The sequence below is a fragment of the Pongo pygmaeus genome, chromosome 2 (genome assembly GCF_028885625.2).
Source record: "Pongo pygmaeus isolate AG05252 chromosome 2, NHGRI_mPonPyg2-v2.0_pri, whole genome shotgun sequence".
NCBI classification, from domain to species: domain Eukaryota; kingdom Metazoa; phylum Chordata; class Mammalia; order Primates; family Hominidae; genus Pongo; species Pongo pygmaeus.
The window spans coordinates 141,224,964-141,251,744 of NC_085930.1; the positions used below are offsets into that span (position 1 = coordinate 141,224,964).

The following is a 26,781-nucleotide window of genomic DNA, read 5'->3' on the forward strand; positions in this document are numbered from 1 at the left end:
TTGCAACGTAGTCTGGCTCTGTCATCCAGGCTGGAGTGCAATGGTGCAATCTTGGCTCACTGCAACCTCTGCCTCCCAGGTTCAAGCCATTCTCCTGCCTCAGTTTCCCAAGTACTTGGGATGATAGGCATGCACCACCATGCCCGGCTAATTTTTGTATTTTTAGTAGAGGCTGGTCTCAAACTCCTGACCTCAGGTGATCTGCCCACTTCGGCCTCCCAAAGTGTTGGGATTACAGGCATAAGCGTGAGCCAGCATGCCCACCTTTTTTTTTTTTTTTTTTTTTTTTTTTTTTTTTTTTTTGTGGAGATGGAGTCTTGGTCTGTTGCCCAGGCTGGGGTGCTACAGCATGAGCTCAGCTCACTGCAACCTTTGCCTCCCGGGTTCAAACCATTCTCCTGCCTCAGCCTCCCAAGTAGCTGGGATTACAGGTGTTCACCACACTATTCCCGGCTAATTTTTGTATTTTTGGTAGAGATGGGGTTTTGCCATGTTGGCCAGGCTGGTCTCGGACTCCTGACCTCAAATGATCCACCCGCCTCGTACTCCCAAAGTCTTGGGATTACAGGCATAAGCCACTGCACCTGGTCAGCCTTATTTTTCTTAACTAAGAGTAAATTGGCCCTGAAGAATAGTAATGTGTATATTATAAGCTTCTCTACAGGAAAGCCTCTTCTAATTCTTTTGTTCTGTCTTATCTATCATTCTTTGACTTAACTTGATGAAATTAAAAACGTGTGTCCTTGACTTAAAGAGTGTGAACCAAAAGGTCTGTGGTTAGAATCCAGAAGAAATAGGGGTTTATCTTCAGAAACCTGGACTTCATTTGGTCCTCACCCCCATCCATATGCTTTAGTAACTATAGGGAAAAGGTATAGGCAGTAAAAAGCTTCTTGTCTGTGCCTTTCCTTTTACTTGGATCCGTGGGGTGGCTTCTGAATGAGATATGAAAAGTGGCTGTGAAGGGGTTAGAAGGTTAGGGAAAAATAAAAGTTGGGGTATACAAATTTCTTCCCATCCCTGAGCCGGCTTAGGGGGTAGCAAGTTCTGTACAGGCCTGGCCAAGTGGGGAGACGGTATAAAACCCAACCAGGAAGGGGCTTGGAGATAATGAGTCTTCCAGAAGGCCATTACTGAAGCCTGCAGACGTGTCCATGTAGAACAGTCTGGACAAGCTGTAAGCATTGTTGGCCCCAGAATTGTGAAATTCTGAGCACGTTATCAATCTGGGATGCTCTTTTGTAGTGATGTCAGTTGCTTGAGATTTTTTCATCAGCTCTAATCTGTCCTATTTGAAAGGACCAACTTGCCGGGTGCAGTGGCTCATGTCTGTAATCCCAGCAATTTTGGAGGCCAAGGTGGGTGGAGTGCTTGAGTCCAGGAGTTCCAGACCAGCATGGGCAACACGGCAAGACCCCGTCTCTATAAAAAAAAAAATACAAAAATTTAGCCAGGCATGTTGGTGCATGCCTGTAGTCCCACCTACTCGGGAGGCTCTCTTGAGCCTAGGGGGCGGAGGTCGCAGGTGAGCTGAGCTCGCACCACCACACTCCAGCCTGGGCAATAGAGCAAGACCTTGTCTCAAAAAAAAACTAATTAATTAAATTACATTAAAAATGAAAGAACTATTTCAAGAATTAAAGCTCCTAACTCTTGCTGTCTGCCTGAAATTGTAGTATATGTCAGCCCTACATCCTCTAACTACAGATGATGTAGGCCAATTAAGAGATAAATTAGGTAAATTTACTGCCATTTGGATTGATGTATGCTCATTGCTTGAGTTGCCAAATGTTTTTTGTGTTTGAGCTTTTCATTGATGTATTGTGTATCATGTGTTTGATAAAAGGGGCATGTAGTTCTAATAATGATAAAATCCCATGATGTGGAACTCCAGGAATTTATAGTGTTGTGTTGAATTGGAATTTCATTTAGTTAAAATGTGCCCCGTGCTACTCCCAAACTTCAGAAGATACAGATTGTACCCAGCCCCTCTGTAATCATTGAAATCAAGGTTGCTGTGACAACACATATCACCAACCCTTTCTTCTAACTGATATCTTTAGGTGAGTTTGGCAGGTTAGGTGGATTTTGTTTAGGACATGGGGAAAGATAAAGGAGTTAGTTACTACTTCAGAGTAAGATAAAAATGACCCAAACTACGTTTTCTTCTCTCTAGCTGCTGAGTAAATGTCATTCAGTCACATGCCCAAGATTTGGGGTAAAAAATTTAAAGTCCTAGGTAGGATTACTCAATGTTGATAAATTGAAATGAGACTGCCTATTTCCATAGGTTCTCTAGCCTGGCATATTTTGTTTTATGATAAATGCTTATTTAAAGGTGCCTCAGTGGAATTTTTCCTGTGATGCAGATAAATTGTGGTTACTCATTATCCAGGGCCCTTGATCACTTAGCCATTTATTAGGTTCTAGAACAGCTTGCTGCTGATGGTCTCAGAGCCTCATAAAAAATAATTTCAGCAGTGAAAATCCTCAAATTCCCTAACCTAGAAAATCAGTAGCAAAAGAAGGAACAACAGGAAAAGGAACAGAGGCCAGGGTGAAGATGCTTCTAGGAGCCAGAATTGGAGGTGAACTTTTCACATATATACATCATGGTAGCCAATTCAGTTTTGTGGGATTCTCTGTAAATTTTCCATCTTTTCTCATTTCTCTGAAGTCCAGCAGCCTTGTGCAATCTTGCCACATGCCCATTCCTGGCAGCCCCTGCTCTTCCCATCTTTCTCTGGAGAACACAACTGCTCTATTCTGTGCAAATGACCAGGCAGCACCTTTTAGCCCCAAGAAACCAGACACATCCTCAAGGAGAGGCCAGGGTCCTGGGGAGAGCATCTCGGATTTCATTTGTAGAACTATCCGGGAATTGATTTTGATTTGCCTTTCCTAAAGAGGCAAATGATGGTACTAAAATTTGGTTTCTTCCTTCTAAGCCCATCATTTCACCATTTAGATTTTAGCTCAGAGGTTCCCACATTTTCTCAGTTCACAGTGCCCTTAATAGCTCAGTAATTTTTTCATCCATCCCCAAGCCAAAAGAAATACCTAATAATTTAGTTTATGAAGTAATTGCAAGACAACTTGAAAGTAGTAGTTTGTATGGTGGTCAGCAGATGGCGCTGTGTTTCAAATTTAAAATACCCAGCAGTTAGCTGGATGATGTGGCAGGCAACCGTAGTCCACGTGGACAGGCCGAATCCACTACTCAGTAGGCTGGGGTGGGAAGATGATCACTTGAGCCTAGGAGTTCGAGGCCTGGATAGGGGAGTTGCTTGAGCCCAGGAGTTCAAGGCAACATAGTGAGACCCCCATCTGTTAAACACACACACACACAGAGGGGCGAAGGGAATAAATAAATATCCAGCAATGCCCCAGGGTGCCTCAGCACACAGTTTGAGAACTGCGTCGTTAATCCACTTTCTAGATGTAGCATTCATGGTTTGGTCTCGTAACCTACTATTTTGATGGGAACCAAGTTGAGCCCACAATCAGAATTGCTCAGAAACTACACAGTCTGGAGTGTTTGAGGTCTTACTGTTAAGGGTTACATCTTTGATGACACCTACTGGATGGTTTCGCAGTAATCATGCTGCAGCCGAAAGTTCAGAGAATGATAGGGTGGTGGGAAATCATCACAGGGTGCTGCTATAGCTCTGAACTGCGTTGTCAGAAGGGTTTTTGTTGACCCTGGTGGCCTTTTTCCTGAGCAGGCTATGAAAGGCCTGGCATCCTGATTGGCTCAAGGCAGGAGTTGATAGATGCAGGCTCCCACAGTACCTTAAAAAGGGGAAATATTTTTTGTAAGTTCTACAAGTACAAGGTTTTTATAAGTACAGCATTCCAAGTACCTGGGCACTCTGGTTGGCTTCAGTTACAGCTCACATAGGCTGAGTCATCTCTGCCCATGTATCTGTGCAAGCCATTTCACATCCATAGTACCAATACTTTTAAGGTCAAAAACAAGATGAATCTGAATGGTGGCCTTTTTGTCCTCCACCAATCCCTGTTTCTACCTTCATCAAACTACTCTGCTGTTTGCACTTCCTCACAACTTCCCTTGCTGCTTATATTTCTTTTTTCCCCTCAGGTGTCTCTCCTTCCCTTCTAACTGGCAGCAGCCCCCTTCACCTCAGGAGCGGGCTTTAGATCCGCTCTGCCAGGCAGCTTGCTAACTTCTGTGTAGCTCTCTGAAGCAGGTAGAGAAACGTTTTGCTAAATGCATGCCACTCCCACTGCCTTTCTAGTCCTAACCCTCAATGTTCCTTAATTGTTTGCCTTGTTTCCTACAATTTCAGCTAAAACTATTGCTCAGTATGTAGTATTATGCTACACTGTCCCTTGCAAGTACTTGTTAGTTTGTGCAGTGCTTCTGAGATGTAATTAAATGTTTATGCAATGTTTAAAGTAAACTCTAGAGGGCTAAAGCCATTAATATGCCCATAGGACACATCTCGATAAATGCTGGCGTATATGGCATTTTCATGCAATAGAAACTGTTAGAATCAAGGGAGAAATATAAGACTAAAATATCAATACCCTTTCACATAGCATTCTTGTTTTAACCTATGACAGATGGATGTCCAGAGCCTTTTCTTTTTCAGAGTCCTTGGTTTAGCAACCCTTGTTCATTTGGTGTTACTTGTTATAATAGCATTTCTTTGCACCAAATGAAAATAGGTTAGTTTGAGTGTTGACAGGAGTGTTTATGTTGAATTTTGTCACATATGACTTCTGGATGGGCTGCGTGTAGAGTTTCTTTTGTCTGTCTGTTTCCATTTTTTCCATTCGACATAGTTCTTTTCAGTGCTCAGAATTTTTTGAAAGATTAAATTTCCCAAATATAAGAAAGAAAATTTTATCCATATTTCCACACCAGTGTTACTGTCCAGCATACATTTTGAAATGATTTCTAGTGTATAGTATAGGCAAACATGAAAATGGTACTATGCAGCTGTTTATTAAGGTATAGATGTACATTTAGGTAATTGAAATAGATGATTAGTTTTGGGTGATGGAGTGCCTGAGCAGGTTCTGACATTTTTGTAAAGGTCAATGTTTTCACTTGACTGCTTTCTAGAGGTGTGTGTTTACCTTTCTCTCTTGCAGGACCTGGAGTTGCTGGCTACCTTACTGCAGGTACATCTACATCAGTCATGTCTAACCTGCCACCTCCCGTAGACCATGAGGCAGGCGACCTTGGCTATCAGACTTGAAATATTCACGAGAGACAATAAACGCTGAAAGGCCAGTGCCAAGTCCACATTCCTCCAGCTGATACGTTGAAGCAAACTCTTACTGCCTTTCTCCTGGTTTCATGACAGTGTTATTCCTTTTTCTATAAATATATTTTTAGGAAAAAAGTCAGTGATCCTAATTGTATCACATTATAAGAAAGCACTCTGTGGATCAACATAAGTGGGTACACAAGAATTTTTTTTTCTTGGTGTATGTAAGCACATTTGTTCCTTTATATCTGTTTACAAAACTGTGAATCAAAAAGACAAAACTTTCTTCCTAGTTTTTGTAATTTTTTTTTGAATTAGCATGACTGTAGGGTTGAGCTACAGTCAACAAAAATTGGGCTAAGTCACTTTTCCCCAGGAAAGAATATTTCCCTCTCCTGCATCAAGTCTGCGTGGCCATCCTCCCCCCACCATCCAAGACGTCCCTGCACCCTTCACTGGCATCCTCAATCATTAACCTTCTGAAAGCTCACAGTACACATTAGTATGTATAACTGGCTTTACCAAATTGAATGAAAAGGAGCTTGTGCAAAAAAATTTAAAAATGGATGTCAAGATGTTATGTAAGAGATGAGTGTAATAGTGAAATGTTCTATACACTATCAAATATATAAAGCTTTCTATATTGAATGTACATTATACAGATCATTCATATGTGTACATAAAATTTTAAAAATAAAGGGAATTGACTGCTTTGTTAATGAGATATATTTGTTCTAGTTTAATCTTTTCCTTTGAAGACCTCATATATCTTTATTTCTAAGACAGATGAAGTATTAAACAGACTTTATCTTACATTCGTAACTCTTCATATAGATGGCTGCATTAACATAATCTAATCATTCCTAACTTTAATATTTCAGCCACATCTAAGTTTCCAGACACAGCATCTCATTTATTTTTCATACAACATTCAGGAATGGGTCAGGCTGTTAATAATATGTGACATTAATTCTATTTTTAAGAAGAGAAAAATAGCCAGAAGATTTTTCAAGTAACAAATCTCAGCACATATATTTTCTAATGTGACCACAAACTACAAGAAAATATAAACGTGGAGAATATAAACAAACAGTTCTTAAAGAATGGGGAAATACCCACACTTCCAAGTTTCCTTTCAAAGCAAGAACCAAGTTTATTCCACAGTTGATGTGTAAGAACAGCCAAAATGGAAACTTACTCCTATTCCAAATCACTAATTCAAACTTCTGCATCAAGTTTATCATCTCTCACAGATTATAGAGTAATATGTTAATGGAAGTATTTTAATATGTAACTAGGGTTTTAGTTTCGAAACAATAGTTGGGTATAAAAATGTGTTCACTAAAAAATTATAACAGCTAAATTGGGATTAGGTATTTAGGAGAGCATAAATCAACATAGCAATGTTTTCTTTTAAATACTAAGAATATACGTATTGTGAATACAATAGTTAAAGGCCCGTTAAATTAGTCTACAATCATTGATGTCTAGATGCCAACAATAGTTAACCTTTATTGAATATTTACTGTCTGCCAAGTATTGCATAACCTCATTTAATCCTCAGAACAAACCTGTGGGCCAGTTAATCCTCAGAGCAAACCTGTGGGTCTGGTACTGATATAATTCCCATCTTCCAGGTGAAGAACATGAGATTCAGATAAGTAAAGCAGCTTACTAAAAGTCACACAACTAGTAAGTAAGAGAGTAAATCAAAATTCTTATGTGACGCTGAGGTCTGTATTCTGAGCCATAATATTAAGACAACAGCAATGTCAGGCAGGTGTCTGTATGGGGAAAGCTGAGTTTTGATCTTTGAGGGTGGAGGCTTTATCTGAGATTTAAGCATGAGGTCGTTTGCCTCAGTCCTGAGATATAAAAGTGAGACAGCTTGAGCAGGGTAACAGGAAAGTATATATAGGACAGCTGGAGGGGTGGGGGTTGTCTGGTATGGCTGGGGGATAAGGGTCCAGAGTGAACCCAGCCTGAGACCCAGGGAGGAGCCAGCTGGACGGGGTCCTAAGTGCCAAGCTGACGCATTAACATCAAACCTAATAGTGATTCAGGAATGAGATCTGTGTTTTAAAATAAACAGCAGTGTGGAGTGATCACTTTGGTGTGTTTGTTGGGGGAGGGGCTGTTTAGAGGTAGCAAAACTCAGAGATACATTCTAGTAACCCACAGTCCATCTGAGGAGCAGTGCAGAGGCAGAACACTGGAAATGGGCAAGAGACCATGCTGGACACCCTCGTCCGTCCACCGAGGATCATCACCAGATGCTCAGCTCAAGAATCCCTTTCAGTCTAGAACTTCTATAATCCTTCTCATGCTTAAATTGTTATATGATGAAAATTGTGTAAATAAGCTTTATTAGGATTTTGAGAAGAGCACTTTGAAAAAAAATTGCAGAAAAACTTTCTCGCAACCTACTCTGACTAGGAATTTAACTGCCTACTTGAGTTTTTGGGAATGCATGGCCCTCCTTTTACTGGCCAGTGGCAGTGTGACCAAGGAAGGCAGACTTCTTTGTTTCCTTATCTATAAAATAAGGTTAATTCTGAGCCCATTCCTCAAAGGGGTGTTATGAGAATTAAATAGGGGTGTTATAAGGCCAAAAAAATCAAATTCATTCCCCTTGCAGTAAGATAAAAACCAGTGGTTATGAGGAATTGGATGGATGTGCTTTCTGTCCAATGAGTTATTAATCAGGTATTCTTTTAACAGACTGAACTCCTTTTGTAATATGTACTTTCATGGTCACATGTGTGCTCATGCCACTTTTGTGATGGGAGAGGGGAGGACAAGGACTTCGGGGAAGTTAGTCATTAGGGACTAAATGGTTGTATCTTCCCCTAAAATTCATAGGGTGAGACCCTAACCCCCAGTGGTATTTGGAGATGGGGCCTCAGGGAGGTAATTAGTGTTAGATGAGGTCATGAAGGTGGTGCCCTCGTAATGGGGATAATACCTTAGACACCAGAGAGCCTACCTGTACCCCCAAATTCCCCCACCACCTCCTCTCCCGACACCTGACATTCTGCACCAAGAGGTCACATAAGCACACTGGGAGCCACATACAAGCCAAGAGAAGAGGCCTCAGAATGAAACCTAACTTGCTGGCACATTGATCTTAAACTTCCCAGCCTCCAGAACTGTGAGAAATAAATTTGTTGTTTAAGCCACCAGTCTATGGTATTTTGTTATGACAGTCCAAGCAGAATAATACATAGTGTTCGCTGGAGCACCAGTAACAAACAAGAAGAGAGTTTGCTCATAGATTGGTAGGACAAAGGGCTGGTTGGAGCCAGAGCCACCTGAGCCTTGATATGGGACTTGGTATATATTCAGCTCAAGCACCTTCAGAAACAACTGACAGCCTGTCCTGAAGCTGGGGAGGCAGACCCCCAAGGCTGGCCCACAGCACACACCAAAACTTGGAATGCGCACTAAGTTAGAACTAGGTGACTGCCTGGCTCCTGGGAGTGTTTCCAGTTTTTTGTCTGTTTTTGAGTACATGTTAAGTGTTTAGTATCCAGGTTATATCAGAAATCACTCCTGGATGCCCAAGGTGTTGATTCTAAATCAGAATCACTGCTGGATGCCCAAGATATTGATTCCATCCTCATATTAACCCCAAATGTTTGTGTGGATTTTGGTTGAATTCAGTGTTTAACTCATTATCTCATGTCACCCAGTCTGTTTAAATTAGGGCAGGAGAATGGAAGTAAGGCATCCTGGAGCTGGTGTGGACCGAGTTGGGGCCACCTGGGCTGTGGTTCTGGCCTTCACCAAGTGACCTTGGAGCTGTCACCAATAAGTGGGGGTCATTAATGTCTCCCTTGTGGGGATGTTCGGGAGATCAGGAATAATAGATGTAAACACCTAATAGGGTGTCAACCTTGTAGACAGGAGTGTCTAGGAATGAGGAGCTGGGCTTGGTGATGTTGTGTCAAGGAAGAACACGCTTGTCAGGCAGATTCTGCCCTGCTTAGGTTTCTGACATTGGGCGTTAATTTCGTCTATAAAATGCCTGATCTGGTCAGGAAATCTTACTTTGGTGTTAAGAATCTGTTGAAATACGTATAAACCCTTTATGCAAAAATGCCCAAAAGCGCATATTTTAAAAATATCCGAAAACTCAGTCCCATTCTCACCCCAGTTAAAAACCTCAGAACTAGATCACTTCTCAGAATTATTGTTTCCCACAGATGATTTTCTGTGAAATAAATTATTTAACTCCTCTATTGTAGTGGAAACTTCAGGCATCTCTCCTGGTCATCAATGCTTTCCCATTACTAGTTGTTACTACATGTGTTGTTTGTTATTTAGCATTTAAAGCAAAGAACTTCACATCTGGATTATTGACCACTAATTTCCAAACTTAGGGAATAAAAGGTGGGCGAGGCTACTGTGGGTTCCAGGGCCCCATGAATACAGGAAATAGGGTGGCCAGTTTAAAACGTTTGTTTTGCCATCAAGCTTATGAAAGAAGATCTGTACATTTCCATCATTTTTACAAATCCCCAATTTAGGGAAATAACTTTGTAAGAGAAGAGAAAGGCCCAGAGCTGTTCGTGAAAACTCTGTTATTTACAGAAATAAGAATGTTCGTGCTTACATTTTTTAACATTGAAAAGGAATATGGTTTATAAGTTATGCAGTTATGTATGAAGAGTTTTCAGCTATTGTCCAATGGCAGTAGATAAAAAAAACCTAAGGTCTACAAAGAACATTGGCCTCACTCCCTGGCTCCTAACCAATGTCTGTGAGCCGGAAAAGAGGAACCTCATGCCCTCAGTCTCTATTTCAGGGAAAAGTTTACGAAGATGTGGCTTGAGTCAATGAAAGAATGAGTCATTTGTCTTCAAAAGGAAAGGTCATATGGAAGTAATTCTACAAATATTTAGCTATGCATAAGTTCAGGAAAGTCATTTCAGTTACTTAAGCTCAAATCCCAATCTCACATTTTAGTATTTTACATCACTCAAAATAGCCTTTCGTATGTATGTATCAGGTTTCCCAGCATTCCAAGGCAGGAAGTGGAACATTTTTCCCAGCTTTAAATGTAAGAGCTGACCTGAGGACAATCTTGTCAGCCCCAAAATGATCAAGGTGAATTCAGAGTAAGCAAATCTAGAGTTTGGAGCAGAAAACTTTATCAACTGATACAACAGCTGGATGATACCACACCCTTCCTGTGGCAGGGACTTGCCTAAAGCAACTCAGCATTGTGGAGAGCCTTTGAAGGCAGCCCTTAGTGTGAATGCTGACAGGTGTATGCCTCCAGGTATGACAGTAGAAGCACAAAAGAGGCCAAAACAGGAAGAAAAAAAGGAAATTTTGGAGGACACTAGGAAGAAGAAAGCATTGGAAAAGAAAGCTGTATAACCATACCCTCAGAGATAAGCATTGCATCTACAAAACAGGATGCCACTTTGAAAAAAAGTTTTTTCCACAGAAAATCAGGTCTTAAAAATTTTTTAATAAAAATAGAAGAAAAACAATAGAAGACATTGACAGAGAAAGTTGAGGAAATCTTGTTAAGAAGCAGAGGAAGATGGAAAAGTAGACAAAAGAGACCCAGTTCAGGGAGCCCATTGTCCAAAAAATTTAGATCCCAAAAGAAATACTAGTTTTGAAAAGGGGCTGAGAACAAAATAAAAAATTCAAGCACTTTCCCAGTAAGGAAGACTATGCTACTGAAGAGGCCAAGGGAACTTCTCCTTCTGAAAGGTCTGCTGAAAAAGCAACTTGCAAAATGCAGAATAATGAGAGAAAAGGCATACAAATTTATTTAATGAGTATACACAGGAACCTTCAAAATGAAAGCCCAAAGATCCTGGGGAAATTGTTCACTTTGATGCTTAAGTTTAACAAAATATTGACAGCCATACTTTGATTGGCTGTGTTTATGATTGGACAAAAGGGTAAGATCTAATGCTAAGGGACTGCATGGGGAAACCCAGCAAGGTCTGTTTAGACTCTTCTTGGCCTATCCGAGCATGCAGTCCTTCCTCCTGGGTATGGGGCGGGTCTTTCTCTGGAATAGGGGTCCTCTGAGCTATAGTCCAGCAAGGTAAGTCAGATCATTTCTTTGTGGCCAGTTTTTACGTAGAAAGGTGGAAGGAAAGGGTAATAACTTTAGGTTTTATGGCTGGCTTTGGGGAAAAGAGGTTCTGGTTTCTGACCCACCTTGGGGAAGAGAGATTCTAGTTTCTGTGGCTAGCCTTGGGAGAGAATGGAACTGAGCGACAGGAGGGTAGGAGAAGGTCAGAAAAAATTCTGGTTCTGAGGCTGCTTCTGAGGCCTTCATTTTGGGGTTTGTTTTATGAGTCCCAATGTCAGAGGTGTTTGAACCAGAGTGACTCCACCTTGAATAGGGGCTGGGTAATATAAGGCTGAGACCTGCTGGGCTGCATCCCCGGGAGGTTAGGCATTCTCAGGCACAGGATAAGACAGGAGGACAACAGGACTGGTATCACAGATACAGGTCATAAAGACTCTGCTAATAAACAGGATGTAGTAAAGAAGCCGCCAAAACCCACCAAAACCAAGATGGCAATGAAAGTACCTCTGGTGGTCCTCACTGCTCATTATACACTATAATATATTAGCATGACAAATCATTCCCACCAGCACCATGACAGTTTACAAATACCATGGCAACATCCAGAAGTTACCCTATATTGTATAAAAAGGGAATTTTCTGGAAAACTCATGAATAATCCACCCCTTGTTTAGCATATGATCAAGAAATAACCATAAAAACAGCTGGCCAGGCACGGTGGCTCATTCCTGTAATCCCAGTACTTTGGGAGGCTGAAGTGGGTGGATCACAAGGTCAGGAGTTCAAGACCAGCCTGGCCAAGATGGCAAACCCCGTCTCTACTAAAAATACAAACAAAAATTAGTTGGACGTGGTGGTGTGCACCTGTAATCCCAGCTACTCAGGAGGCTAAGGCAGGAGCATCACTTGAACCCGGGCGGTAGAGGTTGCAGTGAGCCAAGATCACGCCACTGCACTCCAGCCTGGGCCACAGAGCAAGACTACGTCTCAAAAAAAAAAAAAAAAAAAAAAATAGCCAACCAGCAGCCCTCAGGGCTACTCTGTCTATGGAGCAGCCATTCTTTTGTTTCTTCTCTAATAAACTAGCTTTCACTTTATGGACTTATGCTGAATTATTTCTTGTGTGAGATCCAAGAACCGTCTCTTGGGGTCTGGATCAGGATCTCTTTCCAGTAACACCAACACCACTGAGTGCCAGCCCAATAGATGAAAATCAACCCTTACAAATGCACATAATTGTGAAATTTTACCATATGAAAACAAAAAGATCCTATAACCCTCCAGGGTGTGGCAGGAGAAGAGGGAACCTTTCTTAGAAAGGAACAAGAATAAGAATAGCACTGGATTGCTCAATAACACTGAAAGAAAACAAGGGAGTGATGCCTTCAAAATCTCAACCCAGGATTCTATATCCAGTGAAACTACTGATTGAGGGGACAGAATTAAGAATACAAGGTCTCAAATTTACCTCCCATTAATTCTTTTGTAAGAAGCTCCAGAAAGATGTTCTGTACTAAAGCACGGGGTACCCAAAAAAGTGTGGGGGCCAAGACGTAAACTTGCCTGTCACCCTCTGAAGGTTCACTGAAAATCAGCTGACATAAGGCAGATGAATAGGAGAAAAAGCATGCAAATTTATTAACGTGTACCTGTGGTCCCAGCTACTCGGGAAGCTGAAGTGGAGGATCACTTGAGCCTCCAGTTTGAGGCTGCAGTTCGAGCTATGATCATGCCATTCTACTCCAGCCTGGGCAACAGGCAAGACTTGGTCTAAACAAACAAACAAAAAAACAGACTTTACAGGGTATGTCAAAGAAGTATATTTGGGGTGAAACATTTTGGTTTTCTTCAAAAGAATGGTGGAATTCTTCAAATGATATTGAAAAGACATTTTGAATTAAGACAACAGGTTGCAGCTAACTTAGACAACTACCCATCCAGACTTGAACAGGTTAGAGGCTCTGGGAACAAATTCTTTAAGAAGATGAAATTGATAGGCAATATATGTATTTGAACATATTGAGAGAAAGGAGATTGATGTATCTGGGAGAAGAGTTTGGAATAGCTGGGCAACAAAATAATCATAGCACATCTTCTAAACTGAGAAATCAATAGATGACTAGACTACATATGACAGTAATGTTTCATCAAGGTCAAATTCTCATGTCATTGTTGTCAGGTGACATACTATCTGCAGCTAACTCTCAGTTCAGAAACAGAAGGAGAGAGAAAGCAAGTGTGAATCTAGATAAGGATATACAGGTGTTCACTATATTCGTCCTCTACCTGAAGGTTTAAGTAAAATAAACCATTAAGAGGTGAGAGTATTATAACTATTATTTCAAGACATGGAAGTAGATCTCCATGCTTATCAGTTAGCTTAAATTGTTTTGTTTATTTATTTAATTTTGAGGCGGGGTCTCATTCTGTTACGCAGACGGGGCTCAAGCAATTCTTCCACCTCAGCCTCCAGAGTAGCTGGGACTGTTACCAGAAAAGGGGTTTTGTCCCAGGGCCCAAGAGTGGGTTCTCAGATCTTGCATGGCAAAGAATTCAGGGCCAGTCACATAGTAAAGTTAAAATAGTTTAGTAGAAACTACTCTATTACAGAGTAGGGTGTCCTCAGAAAGCAAGAGGAAGAATGCCCCTGCCTGAACCCATTTATGCCTCAGGTTGCAATTTTTTGAATTTTTGCAATCAGACCTTGGCGATGACCTTGAGCAGTAGGATATAAATAACTCTCGCATGCTTAGTGTTCCAATAATGGAACACTAGGTATAAATGGATTTAAACAAGAATGCTTGCTTATATAGGAATATTAGGCCTATAGTGCAGTTTATTATAAAGCCTTGTGACAGGCTGTTAGTATGGTTATTCTCTTGTGTAACTTCTGATCTTGGCAAGAATTTATGAGTGTACTATTATCTTTAGAGGAAACCCTATTTTTTAAACTAAGAATGCCTTTTTCCACTAACTTGTTTCCTCAACCATAAACATCTTGTGATTAAGAGTGCCTAACTTCCTGGGAATGTAATGCAGCAGGTCTTGCTTTATCCTGCCTTTATTCAAAATAGAGTCACTCTGGTTGGGATGCCTCTGACAGGACTATAGGCGCCCAGCTATACTAAATGTTTTTAAGTAGTTGCTTATGGGAATGAGAAATTAGCATGTTGGGATGGTGAGAGGAAGAACCACTGATGATTTTCATAACTAGCTTTGGACAGTAATTTGATGGTTGAACGCTGAAATATATACCTTTGATTAAAAATAAAAACTAAACTATAAAAAAAAATTAAGGAGAAATTAAAAATCAGTAAAACTGAAACAAAAATTAGCAGCTTTTGTACATGCAATGCAAACAATGTGTGGTAAATATAATAGAAAAAAAGGCAACATTCAATTGGTTAAAAAAAAAAATTCACAAACAATTTTTTTTAACCAATTGAATGTTGCCTTTTCCAAAACTACCTATGGCCTGCCTCACCTCCATCCTGTGCCTATAAAGACCCCAGACTCAGTTGGTAGAGGAGAGAGAGGTGGCTCGATTTTAGTGAGGCAGCTCGACATCAGAGAGACAGCCTGACTTCAGAGAAGAGCTGGCCAGACTTTGGGGAAGAGATGCTGGATTTCAGGGGAAGACTATCTGCCCATCCCATCCCCTCCTCTTCAGCTCCCCCTCTCTGCTGAGAGCCATTTCCATCTCTCTTAATAAAATTTTCTGCCTTCACCATCCTTCTAGTGTTCATGCAACTTCATTCTTCTTGGACACTGGACAAGAGCTTGGGACCCGCCAACAGCAGCAACCCACAAAAAGGCTGTCACACCAGTGGAGGAAGTAGACTGCCAAGGTCAACAGGTTTATGTTGATCAGCCTGAGAACCAGCAGCCATGACCACACACGTAAGCAGGCTGTGAAGGAGTTCATTTGCTCCTCTGGAGAAGGGGAGCTTACTTTTCCACACAGGGATCATCCACATCTGATGAGCAGGCCATCCCTCCAGCCTTACATCATGGCTGAGTTCCTTAACAGCAGAAAGTTCGTTTGACCTTTTTGTGGACAGAGATGGGAGTTATAATGGACTAAACTGAATGAAATGCAGCAAGTAAGCCCTTCTGGGACCATTTCCCCTGAAGCCAAAAACCTTATTATGAACAATTTTCCAGAGGGTAGCTTGGGAAAGAATAATGATTACCAGTTTGAATTTTTTTTTTTTTTTTTTTTTTTTTTTTTTTTTTCTGAGGCAGGATCTCACTCCTGTCACCTAGGCTGGAGTGCAGTGATGTGATCACAGCTCACTGCTGCCTTGACTTCCCAGGCTCAGGTGATCCTCCCACTGCAGCCTCCTGAGTAGCTGGGACTACAGATATGTGCCACCACAACTGGCTAATTTTTTATATTTTTAGTAGATATAGGGTTTCACCATGTTGCCCAGGCTGGTCTTGAACTCCTAGGCTCAAGTGATCTGCCTGCCTCAGCCTCCTAAAGTGCTGGGATTACAGGTGTGAGCCACTGCACCCAGCCCAGTTTTGAATTTTATAAAAAATGTTTTCTCCGTTTCCCATGACAAGTTCATTCTGAATCCCACTGAATTGGGAAGAGTCTTTGGCTCATAAATCAACTATGTTATCTTAAGAGATTTGAATTCACATACACTTCAATTCCTATGTATTGCTATGCATTGGAGACAACCTTTTTTGGCAGTCAGAAAACCTAAACACCTTGCACAAATACCAATTTTCCTTCAAATGATCTTTAGGAATATCTATATTACAGGATCTTTGGTAAACTAGAAGCTCTTAGCAATTCCTTTTCATGCTAGGTTTGAATTTTTTTTTTTTCTTTAATACATGAGATGGACTAGAGTCAACTTTGCCCTTGCCGGTGGGGGGCAGCCACCCCATGCAAGGAGGCAAGGGGCCAACTGGGCTGTTAATACATGGCCGTCCATGGACAGCAGAACTAAAGGAGCATTGTAACACCCACTCTGGGGTCTCAAGGTCGCAGGCAGCCCCCCACAACCTGGGCACCGCTGCACGGAGCTTTCTCCTGCTGCTGTCTGGAGTGGCCAGCTGGGTCCTGCACTCACTCACTTGTACCTGGTCTGGCTGTGGGCCCCACCCAGAGCTTGTTCCTGGGTCAGCACCCGGAGTGGCCAGTCAGGTCCTGCACTTGCTCACTCACATGCTCCCTCCTGCAAGGGGTTGAGCATGGTGGGCGGAGTAAATGTTCACCCTTGTCACAAGTTCAATAAAGGGGCCAAGAAAAATTCTGCACTATTCCCATGCCAGTGCTATGAGCATTGTACTTGACTCTCACATCTCTCTTACCACACTACTTCTAATTTATTGTATTCTGTTACTTCTACATCTTCAATATCTCTAACAATCTACGTCTGGTATACCTACTGTCGTGTGGGCCTCTAACATGTCTTCCATGGGTCAATGCAACAGGATCCTGACTGGTCTTTCTGCTTCTGATATAGGCTGAATCCAACCCCTTCTTCATGGAGTAGTATTTCTACTGCCCATCAGTGATTCCACTGCTCTTAGGACCGAGTCCAATGCCTCGTCTTGGATTGTGAGGCCCTTTGTGATCTGGCCCCTTCTTTGTCTGGCATCATCTCTCCATTAACAGGAAACAGTAACCTTTACCAATTGACATTAAGAAAGCCACAGGTTGTGTCTGAGTCTGTGCTGTGTGGGCTGGTTTCCAAAATTACAATGAGTAATTTCAGTTTCAGGCCAGTCTTCCCTGACCTCAAAATATTTCCAGAAGGCTAGCTTCTCAGCCATTTGGGGCTGTGGGACTGGAGTTCCCAAATAAAGAGAAATGCCACCTATTGTATTTTCCTACTTCTTGCTTCTAGGCTCTTTTGTTGAAGTTGCTTCAGACTTATCTTGCACACTGTCCTCAGTGGCAATGGCTCTTAAATAAAACAGAATTTGCCAATGTTTCTCTTTTGTTTTCTATGTAAAAACCAGCTTATTTTCTCAAGGTTTTGTGGTTGACAAAAATCCTGCCCTATCTAGTAGGAAAGGGTGGGGTTATTAGATTAAGTAAGTTGTCAGTTGAATGAACTATCTACCTCCTTAGGACAAGGACACTAGGGGCCTTGTCAGATGTGCATCCTCCACAGGCATCCGTAAGGACTCCTTGAATTGTTCAGAATTGCGTGTGTTCTCTGTCTCCTCTAAAATTAATCTGGTGTTCTTTCAAGTCAAATTGATCTAGTGTTGTGTTGCTTCAACTAGATATAAATAAGAAATCCTTTTGATTTGATACACCCTGAAGTGTTTGGAGAGCAAAGACACCACTGAACAGGAAGGAAGTATTTTAAACCCCTCAGCCTATGTGCTCCACATCTGGGAAAATATTACGCTGTGAGTGGCCATTACTTCCTCATTTCTTATCTTCTAGATGTTTTTTTGTTTGTTTGTCTCAAACTTTGCCAGCAAAATAAAGGTTAAAAATAGAATAAAGAAAATTTCCCTTAGCATGCGAATATCACAACATATTATAGATTTGCCTGTTAAATTATTTATTCCTTTAAGATTAAATTAGTCCAGCTGTCTTAGAGGGCTGGAAGAAGACCTCTTGCAGAAAGGTTTCAACTGGATTTAGAATTTAGAATCTGACCTCAACCAATGGAGGAGGTAAACTGCCAAGGTCAACAGATCTGTGTTGATCAGCCTGAGAACCAGTAGCCATGACCACATGTGACAGCAGGCTGTGAAAGGAGCTCATTTGCTTCTCTCAAGAAGGGGAGGTTACTCTTCCACACAGGGGCCATCCACATCTGATGAGCAGGCTATCCCTCCAGCCTTACATCATGGCTGAGTTCCTTAATAATAGAAAGTTTGTTTGGCATTTTGTGGACAGAGATGGGAATTATGATGGTCTAAACTGAATGAAATGCAGCAAGTAAGCCCTTTCAGGACCATTTCCCCTGAAGCCAAAAACTGTATTCTGAACAATTTTCCAGAGGCTAGCTTGGAAAAGAATAATGATTACCATTTTGAATTTCTTCTTTTTTTGTAGACAGGATCTCACTTTTTTTGCCCAGGATCTCACTCTTTTTGCCCAGGCTGGAGTGCAGTGATGTGATCACATGTGGCTCACTGCAGCCTCGACTTCCAAGGCTCAGGTGATCCTCCCACCACAGCCTCCTGAGTAGGTGGGACTACAGGCATGTGTCACCACAACTGGCTAATTTTTTGTGTTTTTAGCAGCTACGGGGGTTCACCATGTTGCACAGGCTGGTCTTGAACTCTTGGGCTCGAGCGATCTGCCTGTGTCAGCTTCCTGAAGTGCTGGGATTACAGCTGTGAGCCATTGTGCCCAGTACAGTTTTGAATTTTATAAAAAATGTTTTCTCCATTTCTCACAACAAGATCATTCTGAACCCCACTGAGCTGGGAAGAGTCTTTGGCTCATAAATCAACTGTGTAATCTTAAGAGATTTGAGTTCACATACACTTCAATTCCTATGCATTGCTATATATTGGAGCCAACCTTTTTTGGCAGTCAGAAAACCTAACCACCCTGCACAAATAACAATTTTCCCTCAGATTATCTTTATTTTTATTATTTATTTTTAGATGGAGTCTCACTCTGTTGCCAGGCTGGAGTGCAGTGGCACGATCTTGGCTCACTGCAACCTCCGCCTCCTGGGTTCAAACGATTCTCCTGCCTCAGCCTCCCGAGTAGCTGGGATTACAATATCACAGGATTGTTGGTAAACTAGAAACACTTAGCAATTCCTTTTCATGCTAGGTTTTTTCTTTCCTTAAATACAGGAGATGGACTACAGTCAACTTTTTCCTTCACCAAACAAGATATATAAAATCACTATTGTGAATGGAAAATAAATTTTGGGACCCCCAAATCACCAAGCCAAACGGGAAAGTCAAGTTGAGACTTTTGCTTGGTGCAAACCTGCTTCCCATTCTATTCCTTAAAAAGATAGCTACTAAGACAAAAAAGCTATGTACCTCCCTCACAATTTGTCCACAGGAAAATTCCTTGTGGACAAAGACAGACAGAATTCAAAGTCATCCCTCTGCTCATTGAGATAAGTGCATATCTGATTGCTTACTTTGGAAAGGCTAACCAGAAACTCAAAAGAATGCAACTGTTTGTTTCTTATCTATTTATAACCTGGAAGCCCCCGCCCCGCTTCAAGTTGTCCCCTTTCTGGACTGAACCAATGTACATCTTACATATATTGATTGATATCTCATGTCCCCCTAAAATGTATAAAACCAAACTGTGCCCCAACCACCTTGGGCACATGTCATCAGGACCTCCTGAGGCTGTGTCACAGGCATGTCCTTAACCTTGACAAAAAAAAAACAAACAAAAAAAACCAACTTTCTAAATTGACTGAGACTTGTCTCAGGTATTTGGGTTTCACACTATGCTCCCTTAATTATCATAGTGGTCAATTGTTTGGGGCTGCTCAGCATCCATCTCTATTTCTAATAATGTCCCAAGTCTTTTTCTCCCCACGGAGTGTGAGTTTGGTGAGAGGGTGACCTCTGAAACTGTGAGGACCAAGGGGCTAGAGCTGAGTGGCCCAATACAATAGCCACTAGCCACACATGACTACGGAGCACTGAAATCAGGCTAATGTGATTGAATTTTTTTAAAAAAATTATTTATTTTGAGAAAAGGTCTGGCTCTGTCACCCAGGCTAGAGTGCAGTGGCACTATCTCGGCTCACTGCAACCTCTGCCACCTGGGCTCAGGTGATGCTCCCACTGCAGCCTCCTGAGTAGCTGGGACTATAGGCGTGCACAACCACGCCCGGCTAATTTTTGTATTTTTTGTAGAGATGGGGTTTGGCCATGTTGCCCAGGCTGGTCTCAAATTCCTAGGCTCAGGTGATCCGCCCACCTCGGCCTCCCAAAGTGATGGGATTATAGGCATGAGCCACTGCACCTGGCCCTGAATTTTTTATTTAACTTTAAATGAATTATTTAAATTTAAAAACTGAGTTTAGTTTTTTGAAAACTGTGAAATATGTTTAGAACAAGTTGGGCATGTGAACCTACTTTTTTAACTATACATTTTATGAAGCTTACTTATATACAGTTAACTTTTGGCAGATCAAGTATTTCCACTGACACTTTAGCTTCCAAGTTGAAATGTGCTATAAATATAAAATATATTGGGATTTTGGGGCAAAAGTGTAAAATGGCTTACTGATAATTTTTCCTATATTGATTACATGTAGAAATGATAATATTTGGATATATTAGGTTAAATAAAATTAATTTCATGTTTTTTTAATGTGGCACTGTAAAATTTTAAATTACATACATACCTTATATTTCTATTGGTAGCACTGGAAGAGCTCTCCTCTTCCTGGACAGCACAGAGGGCAGGCCTGCAGACTGAGCTTTGTCAACCACTTGCACCTCAGGGCCAAAGCAAGGCAAGGGCAGAGAGATCTGGAGGACAAGGTCAGATGGAGGTCACCAATGCAGGGGTGTCTCTCCCATCGGCCAGGTCAGGCTGCTCTGGTCCCAGCTGCAAAGACCTGCTTCCTTCTCTGCCTGTGTCTTGGCGGGATATTCCAGACTTCCTTAGTCTTCCCTTCCCACACTAATGCAACAGATTTCTTTTTGCTCACATTAGCCAGTCTTTTCCTAGTGTTTGCAGCCAAGAACGCTGACATAATCAAGATTTGTCAGGAAACGAGGCTCCCCCCGACCATCAATTCACTAGAAGCCCAGGTGAACCTTGTTATTACTAAATAATCACCACGGCTGGGCTGAGGCAGCTGTATCTATAGCAAGCTGCTCAGGTGATTCTGATGCTCAGCCAGGGTAAGAACCACTGCTTTAAGTTTTTTGGTTTTTTGAGACAGAGTCTCACTCTGTCGCCCAGGCTAGAGTGCAGTGGTGCAATCTCGGCTCACTGCAACCTCCGCCTCCTGGGTTCAAGTGATTCTCCTGCCTCATCCTCCCGAGTAGCTGGGACTATAGGCGCCCGCCACTACACTGGCTAATTTTTGTATTTTTAGTAGAGACAGGGGTTTCGCCGTGTTGGCCAGGCTGGTCTCAAACTCCTGACCTCAGGTGATCCACCCGCTTCGGCCTCCCATAGTGCTGGGATTACAGGCATGAGCCACCGCACCCGGCCCTAAGTTTTCTTTTTAAATGTCTGCATGGCAAGTGAGGGAACATGAGCCTATGCTACTACACTTCTCACATGGAGGTTAATCAAACATCCTGTGTTCCCTGCCTTCTGCAGCTGGCATGCATTCATGCATTCAACAAATATTTATTGAGGACCTATTGTGCTTGCTCCAGGCATTGCTCCACCTTCTAGGGATGTGGCAGTGAGCAAAACAGACAATAACCCTTCTCTGCTAAAACATACTTTCTAGCAGGGGGAGAGGAAGAGATAATATGCAAAAGAAAAGAGAAAAATACATAGTATGTCACACGATGAAAAGTTCTAAGAAAACCAAAGCAGGGAAAAAGTGTGTATGTGTGTGTGTGTGTGTGTGTGTGTGTGTGTGTTGGGAGGGTATAGAAATTTAGATGGGGTGGTTACAGAAGGAATCCCTGGGAGGTTACATTTGCAGGAAAGGAGCAAGCCTTGAGGACATGCAGTGGGGGGAGAGTTTTCTAGGCAAACAGAAAGGCAAGTGCAAAGACCCTGAAGTAGGAATATATCTGGGATATTGGAGGAACAGCAGAAGGCCAATGTGTTGCGTGGAGAGAGTAAGGAAACAGAGCAGTAGAAACTGAAGTCAGAGAGATAAGAGTGGTGGAGGGAGGGGTTGTCTGCACCCACTTAAAAAAATGAAACGAAAGGCTCCTCATCGAGGTGATTAGCCATCAGATGAAGGAAGTCTGGGGAAAATACCTTTTGGAGATTCTATCCACGCAACTGCTCTCCATTTCACCTGTACTTATTTAGGGTGTCCTAAGAGTGATGTGCCTCTTCAGGATAAATTGTTACACTTTACTTGGTCACATAAGTTGGGGGTGAAGGTAAGGCAGAAACCCTTGTTTCACAGAGCTTATGGTAACCACACTCTCATACTAGAATGGGCGTGGGTTTTCTTCACAATAAACTCATAATCACCACAATGAGAAAGAGGTGCTGAAAAGAAAAAGAAATAAAAATATCATAGCAGGATCATAAATCCTAAATGCTCTTTGTCTTGAATTAAGGGAAGACACTTCCCAGAATCCTGCTTCTTTGGAAAATTGGAAAATTTCAACAATCACCAGAAGTGGTTTTGTTTCTTTTAGGCATCCTGACTTCCTTCTGTATCTAGAGCTGATCACAGCCCTCCAGCTGATTAGACTAGATTAGACATCAGGAGAAAAAAATGAAATGCATATTTCCCTGGATTGTTAAATACTCATTGAACACCTATTCCATCAACTGACTTGCCCAAACTGCTGTGCGCCCCCACTGCCAGGACACTGATGTCCTTTCTCAGGCTTAGGTTTTCTCCAGCTACCCATAACCCCTTCTGGGTCTGTTGTCCAGCCTCTGTGTTGACTGGCTGGGGCTCAGGCTTTGGCTCTGTTCTGTTGGCAGACCTATACATGAATGCTTTGCTCACTCACCGCTTGCTGTGCTGCAAACCAGGAATCAGGAGAGCATCCACGCACACTCATTCATTCATTTTCTTTGTGAGTGGCTACTGGATGTAAGGCATGGTTCTGGGGGCCAAGGAGACACCAGTACACACACAAAAAAGTGAGAGAAGTGAACAGAGGAGGGAAAAATGGGCCTTGCACTTGAGAAGACAGACCACAAATAAACATGAAATATGTCAGGTGATAAGTGCTGTGGGAAAACAAAGGCAGATAAGCAGGTGGAGAATAACAATGCATGTGGTGCTAATTTCTTTTTTTCTTTTCTTTTGAGATGGAGTCTCGCTCTGTCACCCATGCTGAAGTGCAGTGGTACAATCTTGGCTCACTGCAACCTCCACCTCCTGGGTTCAAGCGGTTCTCCTGCCTCAGCCTCTGGAGCAGCTAGGATTACAGGCGTCCACCACCATGCCCAGCTAATTTTTGTATTTTTAGTAGAGACGGGGTTTCACCATGTTGGCCAGGCTGATCTCGAACTCCTAAGCTCAGGACATCCACCTGCCTCGGCCTCCCAAAGTGTGGGATTACAGGCCTGAGCCACCACGCCCAGCCATGGTGCTAGTTTCAAGCAATGGTCAAGAAAGGACATTTTAATAATGTGCCTTTTGACCTAGACATCTGGAAAACCTCAGTGTAGATCCTTTCAGGCAGAGAAAACAGTCCGAACCACGGCCCAGAGGCCTGGCTGTGCTCGCATGTTGGAACAGCAGCCAGAAGGCTGTGCTGGAACGAGTGAGCCAGGGGGATGAGATCAGAGAGGTGTCAGAGGACAAGATCAGATGGAACCTCGTCAGCCAAAGCAAGGACTCTGAATTTATTCTAGGTGAGATGGAAGCCACCGCAGCATTTGAGAAGGTCATCCTGGCTGCTGTGAGAATAGATTAGAACTCCAGTTAAGAGACTACTGGAGTAATCCAGGCAAAAGAAATGGTGGAGTAAGACATGTGACAGACAAACAGCAGCCTGTCAACAGGAGGTCTTCCCCCCTCCCCTTTCCTCTGCTTCTTGGGGAGGGATCATCTAGTGTCAGAGAAAGGGAGGAGCCAAGCGGGGCTGCCTGGCTTGACTGAAATAAGACATTTTTCATAGCAGACATTTTCATAAATACATTGCACTTTGTATCCTTTATTTAGGAATTTTACGAATTTAAAGCCCTTAGAAAGCCTAAGTAAAAAATGCCTGCCTTCTGAACTTCCCCAACACCGTATTGTAGCTTCACTCAAGATCAAGGAGAAAAGCAGTTTTGGGCAAGCCCTGCCCAATGTATCCATTAAAGTGTCTAAACTGCTTTTCACCTACTTTATTTCCCTTGGACAAAATGTGTGCATGCCCATGACACCTAAGTGAACCACAGTTGCATGGAAACAGCTGGGGTGATGAGGACCCACCCTGAAGAAGCTTTTATCAATAACCACAGGTTGATGAGGACATCAGTCCTCCATAATCTGCTGAACTTTCTGTTGTGTGTTCTTATAGTTAAAAAGGTCAATTACCAGAGACCCTTAACTAGCTCCTCCCCTGGACAATCATAGCTACCCCCTGTGCATCCTAAATGTTTTGCTGGAGAAAGACCATGACCTTTCTGTGTGGAACCTCATGGTGTCTTCCCTATCAGGCAGTCTCAAGGCCCCTCCTCGAGGCTGTCGCTGACTGCTTGGCAATCTTGGAGGGGTCTTCATAGGTAGAGCCCTGACTGGTGAGCTCTCTCCTCCCCGCTCCCTCCCTGCCGTCTGATTATTAGAAAGGGCTGTTTCTCTCTTTAAAACCATGTGGTTTCAAGCACATGGCAAACCTGGCAGACTGTCCCAGATGAATGGCTGCCTAGTGACTCCCAGTGACAGCCTAAGGAGACAGAACCCTAGAAATGGCCACAATGCTGAGGAGTTTACCGTTGGTCCATTCTCTCACCAGGACTGGGGCCCTGATTCTGAAATTGATCTTCTCACTTTATCCTTTGGAGACTTTTTTCCTTTTCAAAACAATCCTTGGTGTTCTTTTTAATATAATTTTGTCTGACTAAATTCAGGGAAGGGAGAGAGGTAAGTATAGATCATATGGAGTGACTTGCCTTAGGGATGGCCAGATACATGACAATAGGTTAACTAAAACAAATCAGCAACCAATCCAGCCAGCTTTCCTCAGACAGAGAAACAAATTACAAAATTGTAAGGACCAGAAATAGCCTTTAATTCCTATGTTCAAAAACAATCCTGTCTTCTAAATCACAACTTTTAAAATTAATTATAAGGTTAAATAGTTCGAGTTACAAGATTTATCCACTTCAAATAAGGATACCTTTTATAAAGTACTTTATTGTGGTTTTACAGATTTCAAGGTGCTTCTACATGGCTTCAGTGATTCTCACAACAAACCCTCAGTGGGTCAGGGTCTTCTAAGATTAAAATATTAACACCAATGCATGTAAAGTGAAGTACAGTGAGGTTAAGGCTCAGTGGCAAATGTTAAAGAGGCCCACACAACACACCAGGGATCAGAGCCAGGTCAAATTCTTGCTCCCCGCCTCCACCCCACCCCAAGAAGAAATTTATTTTTTATTTGTTTTTATTTTTAGAAACAGAGTCTCACTCAGTCACCCAGGCTGGAGGCCATGTCACGATCACAGCTCACTGTAACCTCAAACTCCTAGACTCAAGCAATCCTCCTGCCTCAGCCTGCCAAGTAGCTAGGACTACAAGCATGTGCCACCACACTTAGCTCATTTTTAAATTTTTTGTAGCAATGGGGGTCTCGCTATGTTGCCCAGGCTGGTCCTGAACTCCTGGCCTCAAGGAGGCACTAGATTGAATGACAACAGCTACAGCATTTCTTATTGAACTTAACCCTGTGTGACCCTTGAAATAATAAAACCCACTGATCAAAATAGATGCTATAATCTTTACCACAAATGAATAATTAACCCTGTGCTCAAACTGCTACAAAAATATGAGATTCAGATGTTGGAGCCAATGAAGTTTGTATAAAGAAGAGTTTCTGCCAGTGGGATGTGGCAGTGCCACTCTCCTTATATCTTGGCTGTCAGCCTTTTGGCTTGGTCCCGCAGCTCCATTGTTGCGATTGCTGAAAGATGAACTTCGTCAGGTCCATCTGCTAAACGCAAAACTCGGGTTATAGCATACCTGAAAAAGAAAAAGAATCAGGGAGCACAGGGAGTTATGGAAGAGGAACATGATACTTCGACATCAGTCACTCTGATTGTAAACCAAGACTATATTAATTCTTAAATTCCACCAAGGTCAGGGTAAGAAAAAGAGTACCGGGAAAATAAGCTAAACGGCTTCTGCAATGCCATCTTAAAGTTTCCAACTTGGGAAAGTTAAATGCCCAAGTACAGTGGAGTTAATCTCATTCTTGGTTTGCTACAGTTTACTACATGTTGCTAGAACTTAGAACAGGCAGTGACTGGTATGATACTATATATTTAGTTCTTTCTTAAGGTTAAAAATTGATGAAGGATGAGACTCTGTCTCCAGTGTGATAGAGAAGGTGACACTGTAATTATGTGTGGAGATGGACAGATGGGGAATGGAGAATGTTCCTTTCTGCCTCCCAGTAATCAGGATCTAGATATTAGATAGTCACTGACATGTCCTGCTACAAATTCAGCGAAACCCCATGCTGTATCTATAGCCCAGGAATCCTCAGTGGGTCCCCTCAGTGTAAAAATTAATATAATGGAATGAAATGATTATTGTAATAATAAGAGCAACTATTTCTTGGTGTTGAGCTCTATATTAATGTATATCACTTCATTTAGCCTTCAATTACACTGAAAATAAACGTAAGCAATTAATGTCAAGGCACCTATAGATTTTTTACCTCCATGCCTATCAA

The 26,781-nt window shown here is 42.2% G+C and overlaps 2 protein-coding genes across 5 annotated transcripts in view; one reads left to right on the forward strand and one right to left on the reverse strand.

The window, feature by feature from the left end:
• The window catches only part of DNAJC13 (DnaJ heat shock protein family (Hsp40) member C13), a 118,434-nt gene extending 112,470 nt beyond the window's left edge, over positions 1 to 5,964 (forward strand). Inside the window, exon 56 of the mRNA XM_054482345.1 lies at positions 5,122 to 5,964. Coding sequence (XP_054338320.1) covers positions 5,122 to 5,228 — 107 coding nt within the window. The 3' untranslated portion in view covers positions 5,229 to 5,964. The remainder of the gene's footprint in view (positions 1 to 5,121) is intronic.
• A 19,257-nt stretch (positions 5,965 to 25,221) lies between these two features.
• Positions 25,222 to 26,781, reverse strand: part of ACAD11 (acyl-CoA dehydrogenase family member 11) — a 108,921-nt gene continuing 107,361 nt past the window's right edge. For all 4 annotated transcript variants that reach the window (XM_054482350.2, XM_054482351.2, XM_054482353.2 and 1 more), the window contains one exon: positions 25,222 to 26,066. In XM_054482350.2, the coding sequence (XP_054338325.1) occupies positions 25,952 to 26,066 (115 nt within the window). In that variant the 3' untranslated portion in view covers positions 25,222 to 25,951. The remainder of the gene's footprint in view (positions 26,067 to 26,781) is intronic.